At 44.0% G+C, this 20,241-nt stretch overlaps 1 protein-coding gene across 2 annotated transcripts in view; it reads right to left on the bottom strand.

Annotated features, from left to right (window-relative positions):
* Nucleotides 1–2,529: 2,529 nt before the first annotated feature.
* RAB43 (RAB43, member RAS oncogene family) overlaps nt 2,530–20,241 on the bottom strand; it is a 29,349-nt gene continuing 11,637 nt past the window's right edge. For both annotated transcript variants that reach the window (XM_007500330.3, XM_001378409.5), the window contains 2 exons: nt 9,762–9,945; nt 2,530–7,929 (listed from right to left, as the gene is read on the bottom strand). In XM_007500330.3, the coding sequence (XP_007500392.2) occupies nt 7,679–7,929; nt 9,762–9,945 (435 nt within the window). In that variant the 3' untranslated portion in view covers nt 2,530–7,678. The remainder of the gene's footprint in view (nt 7,930–9,761; nt 9,946–20,241) is intronic.

The following is a 20,241-nucleotide window of genomic DNA, read 5'->3' on the forward strand; positions in this document are numbered from 1 at the left end:
AACTGATTAGCAACAGAACTGGCCCCAGGAATCTGTACTCCCTAACACTTCCACTCGCATCTTTCATCTCTCTTTGTCTTGCCCTCTGTGTGACTATTAAAAAAATTTTACTTTTCAACCCTTATCTTCTGCCTTGGCTCAGTTCTAAGAAGAGTGGCAGTGCTAGGCAATTGGAGTTAAGAGACTTGCTCAGGGTCACATAGCTAGGAAGTGTACATTTTATGGGTGAGGAGCCCAAATTTCAGAGAGGTGAAGAGATTTGCTCAAGGCCACAGGTCTAATAAACACTTGAGGCAAGTGTTAAACCCTAGCCTTATTCTTCCCCTTTTGAGTTGACAATGAGCAAAGGAGGTCCATGCCAATAATAACTGACAATTTGTCTCTGGCTGGGTCCCAGAGCCAGGCTTGAGGCTGTGGGACCCTCTGAGGAACAGAGTAGTTTCCCTTCCTGAAAAGCCCTGGAGAAAAGAGGTCCTGGAGACTGAGTTAGGGCACCCCCAGGGACTTTCCCCAGCTCAGGTTGGGTTTGTTTTTGAGTTTTGTGGTTACGTCTCCTTTCTCTATCATGGAGCCTAGTGATAAACCAAATCATCTTTACTGTGATTCAACTGTTGTGGTTCCATTATTTGTCACGTCTGACTCCTTATGACCTCATTTGAGATTTTTTTGGCAGAGACGTCAGCATGGCTTGCCATTTTACAGATGAGGAAACTGAGGCAGGGAAGTGATTTGCCTAGCATCACACAGCTAACAAGTGTTGATGGTCAGATTTGAATTCATTTAAGATGACTCCAGGTCCAGCATTCTGGACTGAGTCACCTAGCTGCAACTCCACTAGATTCACTCAAAATGAGCAGGTTCAAGGGTTAGGATAAGGGGTTCTTTCTGTGAGCTGATGCTGGCAAGCAGACAAGCCTAAGCATGTAAAAACAGAAACGAGCCCCAAAGCAAATGGCCGGAGGGACTAATCCTGTACGCCTGGCACAGTCCAAAGCCCTGAGGGCACTGGATCCCAGAAGGGACAGGGAATGATGGGCCAGTGGCCCCATTTTCCTTCCCTTTGGTCAGGCCATGTAGTAGGAGGGTAGTGACTGGGGGAGTCACTTAGAGGAGTTTGAGTTTGTGCACCACAAAAATGTCACTGAAATCAGGACTCTGAGCCAGTTTTAACTCCTAGCTGGGCTGCTGAGTGCCCCCAGGGCAAATGACTTCCATGTCTGTCCCCTCCTTTATTTCATGGTACAGCAGAGCTGAATTGAGGGCTGAACATGGAGGCAAGCGCAGGAGGCCAACTTGGAATTCTGGCTCTCACTCGGGACTTTATGGCCATTGTCTGGATGGCCAACTTGGAGGCATCCACCATGTCCTCCCCCAGTCGGTGAGAGCGCCATTTTGAAGCCCCCATCCACGATTCTCTTCATTCCCAAATCTTTGAAGCCCTTCTTGGCAAAGATGGTGCAGTGGTTTGCCATTGTGAAGTGACTTTCCCAGGGTGGCTATTAAGTGTCTGAGGTTGAATTTGAACTCAGGTCTCACCAGTTATCTCACTTTACTTCTTGCCTGGGCCGTAACTTTGAATGTATTCCATACAGCCCCATTCTAGCTCTGGAACCATGAACTTGTGTTCCTGAACATTATGCTCCTGGGAGCTTCCCGTGGCCCTAATCACCATCTCACTCTTCCCAAAAAGAAATAAGCACTTAAGTGCCCTGACTGTGTACTAGTACTCTAAGATGGTCTCACTTGACCCTCACAAAAACCCTGGCAGATTGATGCTCGTGATTCCCATTTTACAGTTGAAGAAACTGATAGGGAAAGTGACTGGTAAAGAATCCTAGTCATATCCATTTTCTGGTTCCATCCTTCCATCCTAGTGGAGGAATTATTCTTCTCCCTTTGCAAATGACTGAAGGGAGGCTCAGAGAGCATCTGATTCAGCCAACATACATTTAGGCAAAAACACTCTTCTAATCCTTCATCCTTTTTGGCATAAAGAACTTGGGGGCCCCCCATCCTTTTTAGCAAATCAGGCCATTGAATAGGCCAATGGCTTGAAGCTCTTTTGTTTTAAATACATAGAAATTGAAGCCCAGCAAAGTGCCAGGGAACACAAGTGTTAGGAGTCATTGGCAGAGCTTGGATCGGGTATGTGCACCAGACCACAAGGCAGGAAGCTTCCGTTCTAGCTCCATATCTGCCCTCTAATGTCTGTAATTTCGAGCAAACCAATATTTCTTCCTTTTTCGCTAAAATTGAAGTGTTAGATCTTCCAAGTCTACCTTGAAAATCCTGTTCATTTGATGCCCAAATCCAGGACCCCCATCCCACCCCCAATCAGGAATCACAAATACTTAGACTTAGAAAATAATGCTGGTTGGTTCTTTGATCTTTGGTTCTTTTCTTTCTCCTCCGTGAAAGCCACATGCACCACACACACACACCCCCATCTCTCTGCCAGGAAGTAAAATTCTGCTCTGGGATGTGGTTATTTTAGCATGTGGGGAAGGTGATGGAGAAACAACACAGCTCTTTTTTGCATATCTGCTTTTTTTTTTTAATGAAATCTGTTTAATGGTGTACAGGGGTGTAGCAACTCTGGTTCTGCTAAAATTTTCCAAAAGGAAAGGTTCATATTTTTAAAAATAAACATTTTTATTAATAAAGTTTATAAATCCATAAATAGATGAAAGGTAAAATATCAAAAAATGACTAAAGTATATAAAGTTCACTCTCAAGGCCTCACATTCCAAATTGCCTTGGCCTTATCTGGGTAGGTCAAGTCAAAAAAGAGAATGGTTCCCCATGTTCTCCTGAGGAGAAAAGTGACTGAGGAGCTACAGGAGACAGAGAAAGTGACAGAAGAGAGAGAAAAGGGGACCCCAAGAGGTGGCCACCCAACACTGTCATCTCTGAAGTCATTTTGGAAATGAAATAATTGAATTCAATATGAATTAAGAGCTTTCTTCCCTCCTACACACATTGGCAATCCAGAATACATGCTGGATCTCAACTTTCTGCCCTCGAGGGACCAACGGACAGACCACTATTGTCCTGGGGGCAACTATGCTGCTCTCCCCCAGATTCAGGGCAAATCTATTCAGGGGATGGCAGTTTCACAAAAATGGGGAAAAAATCCTCACCACACTTGGAATGATCCCCCACCCCCACGTCCTCAGAGTAGAGAATGCCCAAATCTGCTTCCAGTTTCTATTTTATATACACGACAACATGCAAACCCTGGTTATTCAACAAACCATCTCTGCAGATGGCCAAGATCTGACACCTGGGAGATAGCAAGGCAAACCCTCTGGACATTAACCATGTTTCTCAGGCCCCCACAAGATGCTGGGATGAAGCTATGGCCAGCTTCCCCGGGGCACATTAGCTACAGCTGAAAATGATCTGTGTGTCTGAGACCCCCACAAGATGCTGGGATGAAGCTATGGCCATCCAAGGCTTCCCCGGTGCACGTAACTACAGCTGAAACCCAAACTGGCCTGGCCTGTCGGGGCTGGTTAGAGATGAAATTCCATCAGAAGCCAGTGTCCATTTCGGGCTGTTTGCTTCCAGGACGGCCAGCCTCCCCCGCTGGCCTGGCCGGCTGCACTGCGTCCTCGCAGCCCTTCCCCCTGCTCTTTGGTAATTTATAAACAAGGAAGAGATTAGAACAGGTTCTCCTCACTCTCCGAGGTGGGGGAGGTGTCACAGGGAAGGACATTTAAGAAGCCAAATTCTCAGGTGGGTAAACACGCCAGGCCCAAGGAGAAGAGGTCTCACCTGCTCTTAATATATCCTTACTGTCTCCCCCATGTATGGCACTGTGCTAGGCCCTAAGGCAAAGCTAAATAAGATGGGGTCTCTAGTGGGGGAGCACTAGCCCTAGAAGACCACCACCTGATCATTTCTAATGAGTTACAGGAATGGGCAATACTAGCAAGTAAAAGGAGGGAAGGGAAGGTGGGGAGGCTAATCATGGCATGAAAAGATTTGTAGCCTTTAATCAGGGCCTTGAAGGATGAAAGGTGGAGATAGAGGGACTTCCAGTAAGGGTAGATGATGTACGGAAAGGAACAGTGATGGGAAAAAATTAGATCTATTTGGGGAATAATTAGGACATCTGTTTGGCTTTAAAGGGTTTGGGTAGGAGGCAGGAAAAATCTTGGAAGGGCTGGAATGGCAGCCTGAATTGGGTTTATTCAACAGACATGGGTGGTTGTATCAGGGGGAATGATATCAGAGATGTATTTTAGCAAGATAAGTCTGGTGACATGAAGGGGAAGAATGAAGAGGCTAACTAGGGAAGAAGTTATTACTAGAATCCAGGCTTGAGGTGATCAAAAGTCCAAGAGTAAGGGTGCCAGGAGCCAAAAGGAATGGAGAAGACTGTGAAGACGTCCAATGAACAGTTACTTGGTCAGAGACAACAAGGGGGACTTGGTTTCTAAACCTGAGGTGCCACTGAGAGAACCAGGAGATTTAATGGGGATTTCTATTCAGCAAGGGACAGTGAAATTCAGTGAAATCAAGGGAAATAGAGGAAGGGGTCTGGCCTAAACAAAGTCAACAGCAGCAAGAAGCTGCAATTATCCTCAACAAAAGCCATGACAGCTCTACCAGAAGTTCCCCTTCTAGAAGAGAACCACAAACCTCATTTCCTACTGTACCAGACAATTGGGAATGCCTGTCTTGGAGCCAATATATTTTTAACCAAAATCCTTCCTTTAGCTCAAACACAACTACATAGTCAACTATGATTTGGTGGCCCTGGAGGGTAGAAAAGTAAGAAAGCAAGCTCTGTCTGCCCCTGTGGCTGTGGGAGCTGACAAATTCCCCTACAGTGCATGCTGCTCTTCAGCTTAGGGAAAGAGCATCATCAGGGGTGCTAAGGAGGGTGGAAGCCATTGGTTCCATTTTGGTTCTAGGAAATAATGATTGATTGTATCTAACTCTATGCAAAGCCCTTTCTTCACTATGGCCTTGTGAGATAAGAAAGAGCTGGCTCCTAGATACCCCTTTTGGGTGGTTTCCTCCCAACACCCAGGCAGTTCTACAACTTCAAATGAGCAGGGATGTGGGGCATCAAGGGAACTGCCTGCTTCCCTTTTCAGAAAGCCCATTCTTTCCTCCTCTACTAAGAGAAATCTCAATGGAGCAGCTTTCTTCCAAACATATCTCAGATGGAACTGAGACTAAGAGGTCCAGCTACTTGAATTTGTACTGGGGTACAAGACAGAAGCAGCCACTTCTGTCCAGTGTCCAGTCTCGATTCACCCACATTATATAAAACTAGAAGAGGCAAACCATCCTCGCAATCATTCAAATTGGATGATTTAGCAGAAAAAGATTTGGGCAGTTGAGATTCCAGCCAGGATACCTCCTGTTGGCAGCTTTGTGAGCAAGAAGGCCAAGAAGAGGAATTTGGAGCTTAAGGGAGAGAGGAGAGAAGTACTTCCCATCACCTTTTCTATGAGGCCAGAATGGGGATACCACAAAGTTTCATATTCTCTTTGGGCCTCAGCATAGAAGGAATTCCCCTTCTGGATGAAGGTTAGCAGCTGCTCACACTGCTCACAGCAATGCCTGGAAGGCAGCCTGGCTTGGTTCCATCCATCCAAGGAGGAGCCAGCCTGCAAGGGAGGATAGGAATAGAGCCTGACTCCTTCGAGGATGAATGAATGGGGAGATCGATAATCCGGAAATCCAAGGAAAGGGTCTGAGGACTCACATAGCCTTCTAGAAGTAACAAAAACAGGCACTGATTCTAGAAGGCCTCTGAGAATGTGCCCAGATTCACTAGGGTAGAGGCACCCAAGAGGTCTTATGGCCATCTTCATTTCCTGTGAATATAAACTAAAGTTAAAAACTGTCAGGTCCTGAAGGAATAAGAGACAGGAAGCTTAAGCTGCAACCTGGGATACCTGGAAAGAAGAGGGAGGCAGTGATGGGCAGGCCAAGGTTGGCACCCCAGAGAGAGACAAGAAGAGGGCAGGAACCTGGCTGATCAAGGCTTAGCAGAAAATCTGTCTCCTGATGGGTTGGCAACTCGGTGAAATCCTTCAGGATTCACAAATTTAAGATTGTCTAGAGGAGTGGGTGCTAGATTTTGCAAAGTGGGTTGGGGCTTTAAAATAATCATATTTCTCTTGGAGATCAGGTGAACTGTTTTAGCAGATTTGAGTTGGGAGGAAAAAGCTAACCCTTCAGCAGGGCCTCTCATTTCCTGCAGAGTGGCAATAAAGGAACAGGGGGAGGGGGGAGATACTCAAGTCCCACCATCCCCGGACAGAGAGCTGGTGTCAACATTGACCATATTTCTTTTCCTGGGGGCTGCTCTGGATGGGAATTAAGAGTTCAAGTTGTCATCTCTGGGCCTCAAAATAATGAATTATTCCTCTCCCCTAACCATGAGTAAAAAGCAGATTGGAAGGGCTTTTCAGCCCTGTGTTTCTGGGTTTGTATTTTCACTTTCTGTTTTGGTTTTTAGTTTACATTTTTTTCTAAAACCATAAACCTTCTCAGGAACTAGTTTCTACCAAGAAAGAGATCCTGATCGTAGCTGGTCTGGGGGAATTCCAACAGAACTCTAACTCTCCTTGTCCTGACTGGGGCTTATACTTCCTGCCTTCTATCCCTGATGCTAAGGAAAGGCCTGGAATCAGGAGTGAAAAATCCTGGGTAAGAGGGGTTTTTAGGGCGAGGAACCAAAGACAAGAAAGAACAAAGCCTCCTGAGCTGGAACAAGTCTGAGACCGAGCTCTTTCCACCCTCCGTGCTTGGTGTCCTCAGGCTTCAAACCCAGGGGAGAAGGGAGTCTGAGCTGAGCTGATGGGTGCCAAGATGTCACTGACCACCCACCCCTGCTCATCTGATTCTCTTTCTAGAAGGAGTGGCCCTGGAAAGGCTAGATTTCACCTTGGGCCAAGAAAAGAAACCTGAAGTGACTAGAATCTCCTGGAAACAACCAGTCAGGACAGTATGAAAACTAAATACATTGGGGGGGTGGGGGGGGCACTCTAAACCCTGTTCAAACTTCCATTTCACCCAGATGGGCCACTAAGCAGCGGACCTAGAAGAAGCCCTTGGTCTCATTATCGTCTGAATGATCAGAATAGAATAATGACAGAAACCAGGATGGGGAGGGGAAGTTGAGGGTGGAGGGGATGGAGATAGAGGAAGGCAGTACACCTCAGGATCTCAGTGGGTATTCTCTTTCCCTTTCAGAGCTGAGGACTATTTTTCTCTCTACTTGCCCCACCAGTTTTTAGGAGCTTGGCTGGCTCCTGAAATGTGAAAGATTTAAAGGGACACAGGCAAAGGATGCTGGGTAGGAACTACTTTTCTTCAAATGAATTGGGGGAAGGATGCTCTGGCCTCTCTTCCTCCTTTCTGCATCTAGGGGGTCTTCCCTATAGCAAAAGAGCCAGAAGAGGCCTCAGAGGCTACACTAAGCCCTTCCCCACAATCCCTCTTTTATACATTATGGTCCTAGCAGGAGACTGCCTTAACTATGTCCCTTTAGGAAGAAAAAAATCAGCAAAGCACAATCATAACTGCTCTGGCTACTACAGAATTGTTGGTCCCCCTGTCCTGGGGCAAGAGTTATTGCAAGGACACTACTTAGCATTAGGTCAAAGGAAACTACAGTATCGGCACTGTGTCACTCCTGGCCCCAGGGCCATCAGCACCCACAGCCCCAGCCTTCCACCACGTCCTTGCTGTCCAGTTTGATGTTGTCTGTGTTCTTCTCGCTAAACACAGGCCCCCCGTGCCTCATCATGAGCTCGGTGGCCACCTTCACAAAGGCTTCCTCCACGTTGCTGGAGTCCTTGGCAGACGTCTCGATGGCACACAGGATCTCGTAGTGCTCGGCCAGGCTCTGAGCTTCGCTCAGCTGAACTTCTCGAAGGTCACTTAGGTCTGACTTGTTCCCTAGAGGGAGAAGCCAGGTTGTGTGAGTTAGGAGAATGGAATCCCCCCCCCCCCCAAGAGAAGGAGGGCCAGGAAAAGGGGCAGATGGAGTAGGAAGGAAACAAACTGACAGGAAGATTTTAAAAAATTTTAAGCAGTTAAAAGTGCTCATCATCTTGGCCTAATCCTACAATTAAACCAGTGGCCCCCCCTAAAACTTTCTTCTTCTCTAGGTGCCTGACACACTGCTGCTCCTCTACTTATCTAGGTTCCTCAAAAAAAGGTTCTTTTTTTAGCCTTTACCCTCTTTCTTAGAATCAATACTAAAGGCAAAAAAATTAATAATAAGGGCTTGGCAATTGCAGTAAAGTGACTTGCCCAGGAGAATCAAAGATTGAAAGTGTCTTGAGGCCAGATTTGATCCCAGGATCTTCCATAAAAATCATTTGCTCCCAAACAGCGCACTGGGTGCTGGGGAAGATACAAAGACATTCTCTTAAGGTCCCTGAGGTTATGGAACTTGCTGATAATCTTGGATAGATTAATTTCTCTGGGCCTCAGTTTCCCCAAGTGCTTTAAGTGACTAGATTAGATGGGAAGCACCCTTTTCAGTTCTAGAACTATGATCCTGTGAGAGTAAGCAGGAAATAGAGTATTATATCACTCTGGGAGCAGAGTTTCTATAGGGTGGTGGTAACAGAAGTCAAATTACAAGGGGTTGATGAGTGAGTGGGTAATAAATCATGGTGGCATCCAATGGAAACTTTTTTCCAAGAACATGGGGGAAGAAAGGAGAGAACAGATGGCAGTTTGATGGGCTAAAAAGGTCAAGGGATATCTTTGTAGGATTGTGGAGAGCTCAACATGTTTGTAAACAGATGGGCAGAGACCAAGAGAAAGAGTGATGAAAGATGTATCAAATGGCTAATTGAGGGGACAAAGTTCTGGAGAAAGGACAAGAATCTAGGGAGTCTCAAAGTATAATTAAGAGCATGGGTAGAATTGCACTTTGGCAAAAAGGGGGGTTTCCTTTGAGATGAGTGGGAAGGAGGGAAAAGCTCAAAGAAGTTTGAGGTGGAGATGTAAAAAGTTGTGGGAACTCACAAAGAATGGCTCTCATTTTCTCAACAGTCAGCAAAAAAAAGATTGTGACTGGAAGAAGAGGGGGGCTCAGGGCTAAGAGACACTTGAAATAACCACAAGGAATCAGTAAGTAAATAAAAAAGTACTTAAATTCTTGAACTTGAATGGAAGCATGGAGGTGGAATAAGGTCCAATAGGAAATGCATTCTCAGTAAAAAGGCATTTCTCTTTGGACTAGCTGAGCAACAGTATCTCATAGTGAGTTTATGTTTAGATTTTTGGCACGCTATAATAAAAAGAATGATGGCTTTGGAGTCAGAAGACGGGTTCTGGGTGAGAATGCATTTCATGCCTCTGATCTTCTGTTTTAAAAGAAGACTGGACTTGAAGACCTTTAAGGCCCTTTCCAGCTCTGGTTCTCAGATCCAAGCTTGCAATTTCAGAACGTACTTTCAATAATGACCACCTTGACTTTCTTCTACTCCTGACTCCCACCCTCTCAGCAAGCCCACAGATCTAGTCTCAGATCACACTAAGAAACCCCTGGCCTTTGAGGGGCTTAGTTTGTGTGTGAGAGTAGATCTTGTTTTTGCTCTAAGGGTTCTGAGGAAGACTACAAAAGTGAGGATATTTGGGTTCAATCTACCATTATGCATTTGGGCCTTCCCTGTAAAGCAAGGGCATTGCAACTTTCTTTGGTTATATTTGACACACTTAGTGAATTGAACTGATTAGATAGACTGCCAGGAAGTAAGGAGAAAGCAACTCACCAATGAGCAGCTGGACTATGTTGGAGCCTGCATACTTTCTGACATCCTCAATCCAGTGAGGCACAGAGAGGAATGAGCTCTTTTTGGTGATGTCATAGGCAAGGATGGCTCCATTGGCGCTTCGGTAATAGCTCTGCGTGATGGTACGGAAACGCTCCTGGCCAGCGGTGTCCCAGATCTGCAGCTGTATGAAAACAGGAGAGAGGTTTAATGAGGGGTCAGTAGGAGGTGGGAAACAGGTTGGTTAATTGTGAGAAAGAAATGAAACCAAGGGAGATAAGTAAAGGGCTTTTTTTCCTCCCTATTGAGGAAGAACCTCACTGTTTGCAGCCTGGATTAAGCTTCCCTGACAGCAAGGAAGGACTCTGCTGCTGACGTGGTTGGTCAGGACCCTTGGCAACAGATGGCATCCTTGTGGGGGATCTGCTCATTACCCCTGACCAGCCTAGCATCAAGGAAAGATCCTAAAGCTTGAAGCTTAGGACCAAGGAAATGGGCATAGGGTGCATGAGCCAGCATGGGGCAGCAGGCAATGAAGGGAGATGGCACTTGAGTTAATGTTTACCTCAGGTAGCCCAGGGTCTTGTCCTTGGGCCAAGGTCCTAGGGGTTATAATTTGGCTTTGCCATTTTTGATAATCATGGGATTCAGTACATAAGAAAAGCTGCTCTCTCTCCCCCCATCCTCAGTCTCATTCCAGAGTGCCCTGGACTACTGTTCCCATACCACTGAAATGGGTCTTCTGGAGGAGATTCATTTCTAATGTAGAACTGAGAAATTCCATTTACTGCCACTCACCAGGAAATTCAGAAGGATCTAAGCTCCTCTGCTCACAAGTCAATGGCAGAGACCCAGCTTCCACACTCAGAAACTGAGAGACATCCAGAATCCAAGATGGCCCCTGGGGGAAGAGTCTACCCACCTAGCTTCACGGAAATGCCTTTCTTGCCACATCCTTGTCCATAGGGGATGTCTATCTGACCTCAGTGGGTATTGTGTCTGCCCAAATTCCATCCCTCCATTCTGTTTGTGCTGTTGCTATGGCATACCGCATAACATGAGTATCTTATAGTCTCTGCTTCCTCATGCCTTTCCCAAGGTCAACAGTGATACTACCTAGGATAAACCTATAGAACTATCCATGAACAGGAATTCCCTTTAAGGGGGACATAATAAAATAGAGGGACAATGATAAAAATATTGAACCTACTGGGCTGTAAGAAAGTATGAAGCTTTTCAGTATTTTCTCTAAGAAGTTTAGGGCAACCAGTGAATTGGATGAGATGACCAAGTTGTTTGGTCCTCTAGGAAGAAAAGAAAAGATTGTTGCCCAGGTAGGTGGCAACATTACATTTCATCTGAGGACCATTCCCCTCCCCGAAAAAGTCTAGAGTGAAAGAAGAACCAAAACAATTTATACAAGAGAACAACGCTGTAACTTTGAGAGTGAAGGGTGATGAAACATGCTACACTTCCTAACGGGTGCAGACTGAGACACTTTGCACATGTATCTGTAACAAGGACTTTGTGGTTCTCTTTCTTCTCATTGGGGGTAGGAGGAGATAGATAGATGTTTGTTCATAGTGAAGAGATCCAAGACTATAAAAGTTAGGGATCAATGAACAATTCCCACCAATATTCCCACCAATTTTATACAGAATAGTGGATTTGCCATTAAAGGACTTAGTTTAGAATCCTGGGTCTGCCACTTACTAATTATGATGCTTGGGCAAATTATTTAACCTCCAGGCTCATCTTTCTTCAGATGTAGGAAGGCATATACACACAAAAATATATAGTCAACCATATGATTGGCTAAATCAGACTTTTGTCTTAATTTTAAGCCCTCATATTTTTTTATGCATTTAAAAACATTGAAGGGGTAGTTATGTGGTACAGTGGTTTCAGTGCCAGACCTGGAGTTGAAAAGCTCCGGGTTCAAGTATGAACTCAGACACTTCCTAGAAGTTTGACCCTGGCCAAGTCCCTTAACCCACCTGATTGCTGCTAGTCTTTGCTACTCTCTTCTGTGAAATTTTCTCTATTGCCAACCCAGAGCAAGTTTATCTCATGTGGCTCGCCAGCTTATCCCTGCCCTAAGATCAGGTGGGATTCCAATGCCTTGGCGTCCAGGAGGAGACCCGGGTCAAAATGTTGCACTGGAAGTCCCTTGCCTTGTCCCTCTTCCTCCAGCTTTACCTTTCTTCTTCCCACCCTATAAATTCCCGGTTCCTTAGTGCTAGGTGTTAAGAAAGCAAACTAAGCTAGAAGATACATTTAAATATTTATAGCCCAATGATTCAGTTTAAACATAAGAATTCTGATATACTACAAGAAAAAGAAACTGAGGTCTAATAGTGACTTGCCAGGAAGCATAATTTGAACTCAGCTCTTTCCTCGATCACAAGTTTTCCCTTGTGATACAAAAACTCAATTTAGCAATGACAGTGACCACATCTGACAATGTATACAATTATTCTTTCAAAGTAGCCTCCCTTTTCTCTGTGCTAAAGATGTTTCATTATTTATTTCCTAGATCTTATAAAAGTTATTTTGTATTAAGTTACTTAAGAAACTTCTAGCTTTCTCCCAAACTCATAGTATGTCTTATCTTTTGAGAGATTTATCCTCAGAAATGGTTTAGCAGGAGCAATAAGAAATAACAAATTAATCTACCCATTTTATGGATGAGGAAACATACTAAGTTAACTAACACAACTAATCAGTCGGAGCCAGAATTCCAACTGAGAGCCATTGTCTTTAGTCTTATGACCCTGTTTGGGGCATAGATCCTGGAGTAGTTTGTTACTTCCTCATCCTGCTCATTTTATAGATAAAGAAATGGAAGCAAACAGGGTTAAGTGACTTGCCCAGGGTCACACAGCTAGCTAGCTAGCTAACTCAGGAAGATGACTTGTAGACCAGTGCTCTACCTCCTCTCACAAGGAGAGGCTTGAGGCTAAATCTCTTTCCACTCTTCAAGGCTGTCTAATGACCATCTAGCACAATAACAATGACACATGCTTCAGTGATTACATCAGTTACTGGCAGGTATGATGAAATCTCACTGGTAAACACCATCATTTTCACAGTGTTTTCCAACTCCAAGAACATTGTGCCTCTCTAAACTAGTATTCCCCCCCAAACTTAGACCTGAGAGGACTCTTGGAGAGGAAGTGGGCTGAACCTAGAAAGACCCAATTTCACATCCTACCTCCCTTACTTACTAGTTATGTGACCCAAGGCAGATCAATTCCCTTTCTCTGGGCTCAGTTTTCCCATCTATAAAATGGGAGAGTCAAACAAGATGGTCTTTAAGGGCCCTTCCAACTCCAGATCTATAAGGTGACTAAAGAAATGGGGAAAACAGTGGAATTGCTTGTTAGCTCCAGGAAGAGGGGAAGGAGACAAGAATCATGTAACCATGTAAAAAAAAAGAAATGGGGGGTGCACTATTCTAGTGCAAAATAGTTTTTAGAAAACAATTCATAAGCAAACATGTAATAGATAAAAAAATTACATATTTCCTCTAATCACATGGAAAACCATAATTGAATAATCGTAGCTAACATGTATACAAATGCTTTACATACAATTGATCCTAACAACCACCCTGGGAGGCAGGTGCTATTATTATCATCTCTACAGATAAGCAAACTGAGGCAGAAGAGTTTAAAAGTGACTTGCCTAGGCTAATTTTCTGAGATGGAATTTAAACCAAGGTCTTTGTTCCTGTGAACATTATATTATTTTCCAGGAATATAATAAGCTAAGAATCCTCTGTACCACTTAGACCTTCAAGCTCTGCTCCTTGTTTGTTATAATATCCCTTAAATATTAAGAATCTACCATTTTCCTGAAGGATCTTAGATCACACAAAGAAAAGGGACCTAGAAGTACAAAAATATTTCGGTGGTAGCAAAGAATTAGAAATTGAGGGGATGCCCATCAGGGAATGGCTGAACAAATTATAGTATAGGATCATGTTGGAGTGTGTATGTGTATGTGTATGCTTTAGGATTGTGCTATAAAATTATAAAGGGGAAGAGTTAGGTGCCTCAAGGGACAGAGAGCTATACCTGGAGATGGAAAGTCCTGGGTTCAAATCCGACCTCACACACTTCCCAGCTGTGTGACCAATATAAAAGTATTGATTCTATGACAAAAGAGTTTAAAAAAAACAAATGAAGTAATTTCCGAAAAACATGGCAAGACCCATATGAACTGATGCCAAGTGAAGCAAGAAGAACTGGGAGATCATGTGCACAAGACCAGCAATGTTGTAATGATGATCACCTGGGATAGCCCTGCTACTCTGATCACAATGATCCAAGACAATTTCAAAGGAAAAATGCTATCTATCCACTTCCAGAGAGAGAACTGGTGAACCCTTGAGTGCAATATTTCTCATTTTTTTTACTATATGGCTAATATTAGAAATGTTTTTTGTGACTTTATATGCATATATTTCCCCCCTAAAGACCTTAGCTAAAGGTAAAGGGGGGTATGTGACTTGCCAGGGTCATAGCTAGAAAGTATTTGAGATCATATTTGAACCCAGGACCTCCCATCTCCAGGCCTGGTTCTATCCACTGAACCATCTGGCTGCCCTCTTTTGTATGATGAATTGATATCATTTTGCTTGCTTTTGCAATGGGAGGGAAAGAATTTGGAACTCACAATGTAAAAAAAAAATGCTAAAAATGAGCTTAAAAGAGACTATTAAAAAACCTCCAGATGACCAGCTCATAAAAGCAGTGTTTAATTGATGTCAAATTGTAAATATATCTATAATCCAGGTGTGACATCCCTTGAGGCTTCCTGGTTTGTTTGTTTAAAACCAAACCCACAATGTATCCATATAAAGCTATTAACCTCTTGAGAGGCTAAAGCAACTTGCTGCACTGTCTTCTTGTCTCCAAGACTGCTATCATCCCCTACCCTCTGTCTCTCACCAGAACTGACAAGCCATGTTCTAAGTGAGCCAAACAAGCTTGGAGGAGCAGGAGATCACTTAATGTTCTTTAGTATCCCCTAGCTACCTAACCCAGATCCTTATTTCCAAAGCTTTCAAAGACTCACTGAAGTTGAAGATGTAAATTTAGGACGAGACAAGCAAGGAATAAACTTGGTACTCTGGGAGGCAGTCAAGCCTGAAAATAGAAATAATCTCAAAGAAAATATGAACAAGGATAATAGATTTAAATGCTTAAAGCAAAGTTGGACTCTTAAAAAAGGCATAGAAGTTAGGGTAGCTAGGTGGTCAGTGAATAGAGCCAGGCCTGGAGATGGGGTTCAAATCTGGCCTCATCTACTTTCTAGCTGTGTGACCCTGGGCAAGTCACTCATTCTCCCACTGCCTAGCCCTTACTGCTCTTCTGTCTTATATACTATCAATACATAGTACTGATTCTAAGACAGAAGGTAAGAAGGATTTTTTAAAATGGAATGAGCATATAATATTAGCAATGATCTTAATTCTCTCTACCTCTGAAGTTAACATCAAAAAGGATAGTCAGGATTTTCTGATTTGACCCACAGTGTCCTCAGAGACCAAACAAAGCCCAGAGTAAGTGGCTTTGGAGATTGGCCCAGTATGGCTATTTTTTACATTCTTCCTGAAGTATAAACTTCCATGGGGTGTTTATAGCCCTAAAAAACCAAGAGATGGTGGACCACTGCCATCAAAGGAGTGTGGGATTATAGAAAAGACTGTTAGTGGGAATCTGGGCTCTAACTTGATGTGTGGCCTTCAGTAAATCAGTATTTTACATATTTAGTTTCTTCCTCAATAAAGCAAGAGTGTGAGACATCAGAATATATAGCATCTGAAGCTGGAAGATCTGGATTTGAATCTCAAATCTGCCACTTACTACCTGTGTACATAGCTTTAGGCAGGTCATTTCCCATCTTTGGGCCTTTCTTTTCTCATCTGTAAAAAGTAGTGGGGTGGGGGGGGGGGCACTAGGTAACTCAATGAATTGAGAGCCAGGTCTAGAGACTGGAGGTCCTAGGTTCAAATCTGACCCCAGACACTTCCCAGCTGTGTGACCCTGGTCAAGTCACTTGACTCTCATTGCCTAGCCCTTACCACTCTTCTGCCTTAGAACCAATACAAAGTATTGATAAGGGTTTTTTAAAAAAAGTACCAAGCCAGATGAACTCAGAAGAGACTCTCATTACTGTTGGTAAATCCTTGCTCAATTTTACAATGGTGCAGCCCACCACCAATGCTCTAAGGAGGTCTGACCCAGTTCCTAGTTTGTCCTATCCCTATTCAGGGCAAGAGGTAAACAGCAGGAAGAAACTTCTCTGCTCAGTACCATGGGCTCATCTAGAAATCTTTTGCCAGAACTTTAGGATAATGGAAGTAATAAAGACAGTGAAGAGTCAAAATGGCAGAAATGCCACTTACCAAGCATTAATTATTTCATTATGGGACTGACCCACCATATACCACCCCCCAAGAGAATGAATAAACAAAGGGAAGGAAAAGAGGAAGTTAATTGCTTGGCCACTCCCATCCTGGCACAGACCCACGTGACTACCACCATCTAAGCCACTAGCCAATTATCTACTTAATTAGATCCCTATTTTTATTAGTGCTCTAACACAATATGAAATCCCAGCCCTCTGATTAACAGGCAGGACCTGATACTTCTAAGAAGCCCAGGGGAAAGCTAGATGTAAAGTTTAATGAGACTGATTAGATAGTGTTCACTTTAGGGAGCAGCAGAGTGAGGACCAAAACAGGTAGACAAGTCTCAGCCCAGAATTATCTCAAATCCTTGCTCCCTTTTTCTTCATCATTATCTCACTCTGCATTAATCAGGGATTCCCCCTGTTGCCCGCTGCCTCCACTTTTGCCCTGGGTCCTACCTATTCCTTCCCAGCCAGTAAATATTCTGCCTGGCACAACCACCCTCCCTACTAACAATCTCAAACTTGGCCCCTTTTCCGTCCCATCCCTAGTATCTTGGTATGCTCTGAAACATTCTTGCTTCTCTCCTTCCTTTTCTAAATTTCCCTTTTCTTTTTGGGGGTGGCAGTGGTGGCAGTGGTGGTGGTAGATGTTTCCTCTTCTCTCTTTTGCCCATTAAACCTAAGCCCCAGCCACTGCTCTTGGAAACTCCAGCTTGATTCACAGACACACAGTTGATGCCGCAGGCTTCTTCTATCTTTCTGAAATTGTTTCTCACTGCCCATCCCCATCCCAAAACAAACTATGGGATCACATGATAGACTTCAAACTACTTAAAACAAGTGCCAAGTCTAAACAGCCACATGGACTCCCCCTCCGCAGCACATCCTATTTGAACAGTTCTGCCTACGTTATCCAAACAAACCAAGCGAACCAACACGGACTTTGGATTATAAAATTTATCCACCAACCCCCCTACACACAACACAGGCTCATTTAATACATCTTATCCAGCTTTTAACCGTTCTCGGTTCTTCAGGTTTGTTTCCCTTTTCAGGATAAAAGAGCCTCAACCTCCAAGGTAAACCCCCGGGACTGTTGACTTCTGGGGAGAAGGGACTACGCTGAGCAAAGGTGGGAAACCTCCCATAAACTAGGAAGAAAGGCTCCGAGGGCCTCAAAGGAAGTAACCTTGGAAACTGTCCAGATCACCCCCGAGAAGGAGGAAGTTTAATAATATTTGAAGAAATGAACCAATTGCATTTCCCTCTCCACCTCGCTCTCAGCAGCCAGTTAGCCAACTAAGGCACAGGAAAGACTTTTATGGGTTGCAGGGGCCTGGGGAGGTCTTCAGATTTAAACTGTGGGCAAATTTACAATGATATAGAGGGTGAACTATGGACTATGGCTTCTGGGCAATACTGAGTCTAAGAGAAGAGGCTTTTAAGCTGTTCAAAGTGGAAGAAGAATTCTGATACCCTTCTGTTGCTCCAGAAAGAGGAATTAGGGACCAATAGAGGCTAATAGAGGGAGGTAGATTTCTTCTCAGTTAAGAATAGGGCTTCCTAATCATCAGAGCTGCAAACAAAGGAGCAGGCTGCTGAGATAAGAAGCTTGCCCTCACTGGAAGTGTTCCAAGGAGAGGTTAGAGCACCAGGAACTCCAGAAGCCCTAGAGATTTAACTCAAAATGAGCACACTGCTTGTTGTCGTCATCCCAGTGTGTGGCACTCAGCACACTAGATGTGGTCAGACCAACAAGTCAACTGGGCAGCTAGAGGGTGCAGTGGACAGTGATGAGCCTGAAGTTAGGAATTCTTGAGTACAAATCCAGCTTCAGACACTCAGTAGCTATGTGACCAATTCATTTAAGCACTATTTGCCTCAGTTTCCTCAACAGTAAAATTAGGGAATTGTAGCACCTATCCTCCCAGGGTTGTTGTGAGGGTCAAGATGAGTATTTGTGGCTTAACACAGTGCCCAGCATGCAGTTCTTGTGGTCAAGTTGCGCCTGACTGGGGTTTTCTTGACAAAAATTCTGGAGTGGGTTGTTATTTCCTTCTCTGGTTTATTTCAGTTGAGGAAACTGAGGCCAATAGGGTTAAATGACTTGCCCAGGGTCACACAGCTATTAGTGTCTAAGGCTGGGTATGAATTCAGATCTTTGCTGACTCCAGGCCTTTATTCATTCTATCCACTGTACAACATCTATCCCTGGCTTATTTCCTTCCTCTAGAAAGAGGCTAGGATAGTGATTAGGACTGCAGAATACTGTATGAGGGTACTATTAGCTTGGAGCTTCCAGGAATAAGGTCAATTAACAGAACAAGTTCATTTAATCATGGTTCCAGTACTGGAATGTACTAGAATGGGGCTTAGCACCTGTTTATTTCTTTCCTTCCTTATGTGCTAGACTTGGAATCAAGAAGACCTGAAAATTCAGAGGCAGCTAGGTGGCTCAATGGATAGAGAGCCAGGCCTGGAGATGGGAGGTCCTGGGTTCAGATCTGACCTCAGATACTTCCTAGCTATGTGACCCTGGGTAAGTCCCTTAGCTCTACTTGCCTAGCCCTTTACCACTCTTCTGCCTTGGGACCACTTAGTATGGATTTTTAAACAGAACAGAAGATGTGGGTTAAAAAAATTTTTTTTAAAGATGACCTGAATTCAAATCCTACTTGACATTTGCCAGGACCTCCTGTCTCCAGGCCTGGTCCTCTATCCAGTGAGACAGCTAGCTGCCCTTGATTCTGGGCAAGCTTTTTTTTTCAGTCACTGTCTCTCACTTAATAGGTCTAACATTAGTGGCAAGTAGCTACAATATGCAGACAGTAGGTGATTTTTCATTTCTCCTTTGGGGTACCATGTAGACAGCTATTGCTAAGGAGGACTAGAAGGTGTTTCTTTTGTATATTCCCATCTTTCTGTTGTCATGGAACTGCTGAGAGGATGGTATTTCCTCTAAAAAAAAAAAACCAACCAAGCCTTCAAAGAGGGATAAAAGAAGAGCTAGGCCAAGGAAGTGCTTTCTAGGGATTTAATAATGTTCCCACTGAGGAAAATTCTTATTTTATTTCTGTACAAAATGATCCTTGCTTATTAGGTTAACAGGACACGGCCAGCTCAATTATAGCACTTTGGCTAAGCCCCCTTCCCCATCCATCTAAACAAGGGGTGGTTTGGGTTGAACCATTTTTCTCTCCAGTAAAAGGGACAGTGGAAATTTCCTTGCTTCTCCAAACTAGCAGAGAAACTCAGAAAACTCTGTTCCCAGGACAACCCTTGTGAAAACTGGTCACACTGACCCAAATAGAAATTGCTATTTTTCATCACCTCCTAGGACAAGATGAATCAGAATTGGGAGTGTCATCTGTGACCTGAGTCTACCCACAACCCTTTTGTGGAAGTCTGCCTGACTGGCCAGGCTCACTTCTCAAGGGATGGACTTCCACACGAGCCACAGGCCAAATTATTAGGTACATTTGGGTGGGCATGACCAGTTCAACTTCTGATTTAAGGAACTGAAGGATGAAGGGAAGAAATGGAGGCAGCTGGCCCTAGGTTCTAAAGCTGTCTGTTTTGGGCTGGACCATTCTACCATTAGGAAGAGTCAGCCATGCTGTTTAAAAAAGGTTTTGCCCCCCCACCCCCCATGAAAATGTAGATCCCCTCAAACATTCACTCTTATCAGATCTCAGTGGGAAGGAATTTCTCAGGCTCTTTTCTGAAAGGAGAGGAAAGGAAAGAACATTTGAAACAGAGATTAGGCAGTTAGGTGGTTGGTAGAGTCACAAAGACCTGAATTCAAATATGACCTCAGATACTATGTCCCTGGCAAGTCACAAACTGTCTGCATCTGTTTCCTCATCCATAAACTGGGAATAAGACAGCACCTACCTCAAAGTGGCTGTGATAATCAAATGAGATGAGTAAGCGCTTAATACAGTGCCTGCACATAGTAGGGAATAAGTGCTTCTTCTATGACTCTATAGATCCATTAAAAAAACAATTATCTTCTGGTCTTAGGCAAAAGAGAGGTAAGGGCCAGGAAAGGGGGATT

The sequence above is a fragment of the Monodelphis domestica genome, chromosome 7 (genome assembly GCF_027887165.1).
Source record: "Monodelphis domestica isolate mMonDom1 chromosome 7, mMonDom1.pri, whole genome shotgun sequence".
Classification (NCBI taxonomy): Eukaryota; Metazoa; Chordata; class Mammalia; order Didelphimorphia; family Didelphidae; genus Monodelphis; species Monodelphis domestica.